Source organism: Propithecus coquereli, unplaced genomic scaffold (genome assembly GCF_000956105.1).
Source record: "Propithecus coquereli isolate 6110/MARCELLA unplaced genomic scaffold, Pcoq_1.0 Scaffold501, whole genome shotgun sequence".
NCBI classification, from domain to species: domain Eukaryota; kingdom Metazoa; phylum Chordata; class Mammalia; order Primates; family Indriidae; genus Propithecus; species Propithecus coquereli.
This window is the reverse complement of record NW_012150853.1, coordinates 47,115-53,319: the sequence shown is the minus strand read 5'-3', so window position 1 is coordinate 53,319 and position 6,205 is coordinate 47,115. Positions and strand designations below refer to the sequence as shown.

At 68.1% G+C, this 6,205-nt stretch overlaps 1 protein-coding gene across 1 annotated transcript in view; it reads right to left on the bottom strand.

The window, feature by feature from the left end:
• Positions 1 to 345: 345 nt before the first annotated feature.
• Positions 346 to 6,205, bottom strand: part of BAHCC1 (BAH domain and coiled-coil containing 1) — a 52,836-nt gene continuing 46,976 nt past the window's right edge. Inside the window, exons 17-28 of the mRNA XM_012656368.1 lie at positions 5,991 to 6,163; positions 5,604 to 5,893; positions 5,308 to 5,415; positions 5,078 to 5,237; positions 4,881 to 4,995; positions 4,717 to 4,792; positions 4,508 to 4,616; positions 3,864 to 3,983; positions 3,550 to 3,726; positions 2,237 to 3,408; positions 1,366 to 1,602; positions 346 to 902 (exon numbers count right to left, since the gene is read on the bottom strand). Of these exons, the coding sequence (XP_012511822.1) occupies positions 696 to 902; positions 1,366 to 1,602; positions 2,237 to 3,408; positions 3,550 to 3,726; positions 3,864 to 3,983; positions 4,508 to 4,616; positions 4,717 to 4,792; positions 4,881 to 4,995; positions 5,078 to 5,237; positions 5,308 to 5,415; positions 5,604 to 5,893; positions 5,991 to 6,163 (2,944 nt within the window). The 3' untranslated portion in view covers positions 346 to 695. The remainder of the gene's footprint in view (positions 903 to 1,365; positions 1,603 to 2,236; positions 3,409 to 3,549; positions 3,727 to 3,863; positions 3,984 to 4,507; positions 4,617 to 4,716; positions 4,793 to 4,880; positions 4,996 to 5,077; positions 5,238 to 5,307; positions 5,416 to 5,603; positions 5,894 to 5,990; positions 6,164 to 6,205) is intronic.

The window sequence follows — 6,205 nt, the reverse complement described above, 5'->3', positions numbered from 1 at the left end:
CTCACCCCCCCCAAGACTATTTTCCTAGGAGACACATTGACAGGAAACAAACTCGAGTGTGACTTTCATCTTACGCAGTAGCCCCCCAAGAGATTAGAGGATGCCCTCGAGGGTCCCACCTGACCCTCCCGTGGCCTTTGGCCTCTGCCCCTACCCCGAGCTGCCTCTGTCATCACAGATGCCCCAGTCGGAACTCAGCTAGGCTGAGGAGAACAGTGCATTCCAAAGAAAACCCCCCAACACAGTCCCTGCACGCCCACACACACACGCACACACACACCCTCGTCACTCGGATGGGGAAAAAAATCCTTTTCCACTTTTTTCCATAAAATTTCCCCGCAGAAATACAATATTTACATAGAGAAATAAATAGACAACACACCTGATTTCTGCTTTCCCTGGTGGGAGACAGTCGGAGGTACTAGGGAAGTATGGCTTGGATTCTAATCTCTCGTGAACTGCCGATGCGGAAAACAGAGCGCCCGCGGGTGGGGCGGGCAGGCCGGTGGCACGGTCCCAGCAGGGGCACAGCACGACCCTCTGCAGCGGATGGGACGGGACCGGGCCGGGAGCTCTCTCTTTCCAGGGAAATCACAGGGGAGCGCGGACCCTGCCTGGCAGGCTCGCGCATCTGCTCAGACGCCCCTGGCGCTCGGCCTGACCTCTCAGCGCTGCGGGCCGGCTGCCAGGCGGGCTCAGCACAGGATGGGCACGCCGTCAACCGTCACCAGGCGCCCTGTGGTGGGGTCGTAGGTGCCAGCCAGGTAGTAGAGGTCCTGCCGGTCCGGGCACTTGCGGCTCCGTGCCATCTGCTCGTACTGGTCGCGCCCCACGACCTGGCACTTGTGGGAGATGGTCTGCACGTCGTTCTCGTCCTCGTGGCACGACTGGTACAGAGCGTTCTGCGGGCGGGGCGCAGAGTCGGCGGCTGGGCTCTGCCAGTGTGCCCCCCTGCCTGGGGAAAGGACCCCCGCCCTGGCACCGTCACTGCAGGAGCTGGTGCTGGGGACCCCCGGGCCCGTCAGAACGGGGGAAATACTTGTTCGCCTAAAGACGGGCTCCTCCGAGCTGTCTGAAAATGCGGTTCCTCCTCGGGGAAGCACGGCATGCTGGGAGCGGTCTGCCCGGTGCGGGCATTGGAGGCGGAAGCAGGGGGCCCATGGGGCAGGAGGGGCTGCCACAAATCCCAGGAGTGAGCTGGACCCGCTGGGGCTAAGTGCTGCCGCGGCCACGGCCCCCCATGAGTGACACCATCACCCACGCCGCAGGGAGCCAGGGAGGCTTTTCCAGACGATGCTCCCCTCACCCCGGCTGTGGCCCCGGCCCGCTGGCCCACCGCGCTTGCCCACGCGGCGCCGCGCTCACCTTGCCGTCGCACTGCCGCTTGCCCAGCTTGGTCTCCTCGGGGTGGTAGAACCACTTGACCTTCACCACCATGTTGCTGCCCCACGACTCCCACATGCTCTCGATGCGGCCGATGTAGGGCAGGTTGGGCCGCCCGGCCGACAGGAAGACCGCGCAGTCCCCAACTCGCAGCGTCTCCTTGCCCCGGACGATGGCCTTGTAGAACAGCTTCCTGGCCTTGCCCTTCATGCCTCGCCGCTGCAGGGGAGACACGGGGCCGGGTGATGAGGGGCCCGGCGGCCGTGAGGACAGGCGGTGTCAGGAGAGGGTGTGTCCCGCGAGTGCGTGTGTTTGTGCATCTGTGCGCGCGTAGGCACGGGCGTGTGTCCTACGTCGTGGGTAAGTGTGTGTGCTGGGCATCCGCCATGGCAAGAAAGAAATAGCAATCCACGGCTGGAGGGAGGCCCCACAGCCACGGATCCCGGAGGAGGCGGCCATGCCTGGGCATCCCCAGCACCCGGGTCAGGGCATCCAGACTGACCCTGAAGGAACACCGAGTCTGGCAGCAGGGACCGGGCATGGGGTGCCCACCACAGTTGTTCACACTGGTCCTCGGCAGCCCTCCCAGCTGGCCACGTGGAAAGATGCACACGCGACACCGTGCCACCAAAGGGGCACACGCCCTGGTGCAAAGCCACCGTGTGCTCACGGAGGACGTACTGGATGGTGGGAGGGTGTTTGTTCTCCCTGAGTCTTCCACATCTTTTACTCGCAATGGAATAGGAAATGAAAGGAGAGAGGGACAGGTGGCGGGGCCACGGCAGGGCTGCCTTCCCCAGAACCGGAGCTCCACAAGGGGCCCCCTTGCCTGCGGGGAGACGAGCCCACCTACCTGTGTGGGGTTCCCTGACCACTTCCAGAGCTGCCGGGCAGGCAGGAAGGCTGAGATCTTTGGCCGGTTTTCCACGGAGGGCAGCCGCTGCCTCCGCGAAAGCTCTTTGGCTTTGGAGAAGCTCAGGGCCTCCTTGCGCTTGAGCTTGGATTTGCCTCCGCTGGGGCCGGCGCCCGTGGCCACCGTGGCCCTGGACAGGAAGCAGCGCTGGGCGTGCGTGTGGGGGCCCCCCTTGGCGCGCAGGGCCTCGGGCTGGGCCAGGAGGGCGGGCACAGGGTGGGAGAGGCAGGTCTGCAGCAGCAGGGCAGGGTCCTCGTCGTCCGAGCTGTAGGACGAGTCCTCGTTGTCCGAGGAGCAGAGGCTGGAGGTGGACACGGAGCCCGAGGAGGACGAGGTGGACGAGCCGGACGAGGACGATGACACCGACAGGCGGGTGAGGAAGCGGGAGGGCACGCCGGCCGCCAGCCCCGGCCCGTCCTCGTCCTCGTCCGAGTAGGAGCTGTGGCAGTCGCTGTCGCAGGGCAGCGGGTACTCGGCCTGGCCCGCGAACTTGCGCAGCGCCAGCCCCATGGGCAGCGGGTGGATGGGCGCCCGCCCCTTCCTGTCCTTGCCCGCCAGGGCCGGATGCGCGTAGCTAGGGCTGGGCAGGGCCCGCCCCAGCTTGGGGCCGAAGTCCTTGTCCCCCATGAGCAGCGCCTTGCAGTTCTTGTTCTTGGGGGACGTCACGCCCTCGTGGTCCAGCTTGACCAGGAACTCACTGCCCGCCCGTCGCCGTGCGCCCTTCTCGGCCTCCGCCCGCTCGGCCTTCTTGGCCCGCAGCAGCTTGTGGGCTCCCCCGGGCAGGCCTGGCCCGGCCCCGCCCACGAAGGGCGCGTAGGAGCTGGCCAGGCTGCTGAAGGAGTCGGCGCGGAAGCTGTTGCCGAACACGGGCGCGGCGACGCTGTGCACGGGGAACAGAGCCTCGTGGGCCCGCAGCTTCTTGGCGCTGCCGTTGAGCTGGAAGAGGTTCTGCAACACCCCCGGCCCCTTGCCCGCCGTGGCTTTGGCCACCGCCTTCCGCTTGGTCTGCGCCACCGCAGACCAGCTCAGCAGGGGGCTGCCCCGGCGACCCAGGAAGTGGTCTGAGGCCCCCGTGGGGGATTTGGCACCTGAGGTTAGGAGTTCGGCTTTGCCTGTGTGGGGAGGCCAGGGAGAGTCAGCTCCTGCGGGGCACGCGAAGCTGTCCCCACGCGCCCCTCCCCGTGTGCCGCTGGGCCCCCCGCGCCCCAGGCGGTGCCTCCCCTGACCCGGGTTCTCAGCAGTCCTGCAAATACCAGCTTTGTCTTTGCTCATGGATTTCTTCCCGGGGGTCTTTGAGGTTTCGGAGCTGTCCTGCACTTTGGGGGACAGGCTGGGGGCGGTGGCTTCGCTGGGCGGGGGGGCCTCGCTGGAGGCCTTCTTGGTCCTCCGGCAGCTGCTGGACACGAGCAGAGCCGGGGAGGGCTCTGTGCCTGCGGACACGTGGGCAGAGGGGCTTCAGTGCCACGGCCACGTGGGGATCACCAGCCCTCGCCCCGCTTTTGGCAGCCTGTCTGGACCCGGGGGAGGCCAGGCAGGAGGGGCCCCCTGGCGGTCCTGGGCTGCTCACACTGGATCTTGAAGTCTGGGGGCAGGAGCCTGACGTTGGAGACGGCGATGTGGCCTGTGTCCCCGTCGTCGAACTCCACCACCACGGAGTCCAGGTCCTCCTCCTCCTCGCCACAGTTGCCTGCGGACGGCACCCGAGCACACGGCTGGCCAGGGAGGAGGGGCTGCCGCACCCAGACCTGCTCCCTGGGCACCTTCTGCCACGGCTGCCCAGCAGCCCCAGGACCCCACGGCTTCCTCCGGCCACTTACTGCCTCCCATCCCACCAAGTCATGTCGCCTCCCGCCCACTCACCTGGGGTCCTCGCCTCCCCGCCTTGGGACCCCACGTGCCCAGGTTTCACCCCAGGGGAGCTGGTGCCCCTGGGATGGATTCCGAGACCCCAGCCCTGGGGGTCTGGGGCCCTGCCCTGCCTATCCTTCTCTGCTTGGCCCCACAGGCAGAGCCCCGACTCTCCCCATCCCATGTGCCCCTCGCTTTCTGGTGGCAAACGGGGAGCTGAGTGCGCTGTCTTGCCCGCTCCAGCCTCCTGGGCAGAGAGGGGTGGGAGGGGCCGGCCTGGGAAGCTGGACTGTGGGGACAGGGCCGCCCAGGCACTCTGCGGGTCTCAGAGGGGCCTGAACCCTGGCCTTGGGTGCAGCGTACCTCGGACCACATTGCCTGGGTACAGACAGCGAGACTTCTGGCTCCAGTATGCACAGACCCGGGTGCCAGGCGGGAGGTACCGGCTAGACTGCGGCTGCACATCGAGAACCTGCAGGGACCCGCGGGTGGTGCCCATGAGCAGGTGGGGCCTGTTCTGTGGTGTCCAGAGCCTGCCTCCCGCCCTGCCCCCAGGCAGCTGGGACCCTCACCGCTTCCTGCAGCAGCTGCTCCAGCGAGTAGACCCTCTGCCGGTTGCCCCTCTCACCCTCGATGACGATGCTGTAGCTGGGGGCACGAGGGTGGGGTGAGGGGCCTGTGGGTCTCAGCCTGCCATGCCCCGCCCCGCCCCCACCCGCCCGCTCGCCCAGCTCACATGTCGGGGGCCTGCAGGGTCCTGACGCTGCCCGCGTACAGCAGGCTGTCCTCCTTCGCGATGAGCACGGGCAGCCCGTCCTGCAGGTCCTCCTTGTGGATGGTGCAGGAGCGCGCTGCGGGCAGCGGGCGTCAGCGGCCGGCCCGGCCCATCCTCCACCCCCAACCCGGCGCTCGCGCCCTCGGGGCTCTGCTCACCCAGGGCCACGCTCTGTTCCAGGCTCAGGGGGCCACTGGCCTCCTCCTCCTCTTCCTCCTCCTCCTCCTCCTCCTCGGAGAAGCTGCTGTTGTCATCAAAGTCGAAGTCATCCTCCACCGTGAAGCTCTCCAGCAGGCGGCTCACGGCCCGGCCCTTGCCCTGGGGGCCAGAGGGGTCAGGAGGGGCTGGGGCAGGGCTGGGCCCGCGGCCCTGGGGCGAGGGATGCTACCTGCTTGCGGACCCTCTTGCTCTTCACCTTGCCCAGCTTCCGGCCCTTGCCCAGGATGGCCTTGGCGTTGCGGGCGGCCAGGGCGATGGACAAGGCCCCGTTCTTCCGCTGTGCACGGGGAGGGCAGAGAAGGGCTGCGGTGAGGGTGGCTGTAGCCCCTGCCCGCGGCTGCCCAGGTAGGACTCAGGGAGCGCCGTGTGGGGAAGGAGCGTGGGGTGCGGTCAGGAAGGCCTCTCCCCGGGGCGCCCACCCCTCAGGGCCTGAGACCCTGGCCCTGGGGAGCCCGCCGGCCTCACCCGCAGCACTGGCTGCAGCATGGTGCTCTTGCGCGTGGCCCTCTTGAGGCGCTCGCTGGCCAGCTTGCTGCCCTCCTCGTGGCAGGCCAAGGCCCGGGAGGGGCTGAAGAGGGCGTCCCTGCCCGGGGTGGCCCCTGGCTCTGCCCGCAGGACGCCCTTGGCCTTCTTCTTGCCTGGCGCTCCTGGTGGCCTCCGCCCTGGTGCCCGCTCCAGCTTGGTGCCCGCCTTCTCCTTCACCGTCCGCCGCCTGATCTTCACCTCGCCCTCGGGGCTGGACAGGCGGCAGGCCCCTGTGGGAGGGAGGGAGGGAGGGCGTCGTCACAGGGGTCCGGCTGCTGGAGGTCCCGCCCGCCAGGCTGAGCCACGCTGCCCACGCCCCCTGGTTACCGAGCAGGCCCTGCCTCTCCTTCTTCTTCTTAGCCTTCTGGTTGGCCTCCATCTTGACCACGGAGGAGGGCGAGGGCCCCAGCACGGCCATGCCGGGCCCCGAATGCAGCCCGGGCTCCCTGGGTGGCGCCTCTGTCCCCAAGAGACCCCCGCAGTCCTCGCTGTCATAGCCACTGCCTGGGAGAGAGGCAGAGGGGTCCCCCTGACTGCGGGCA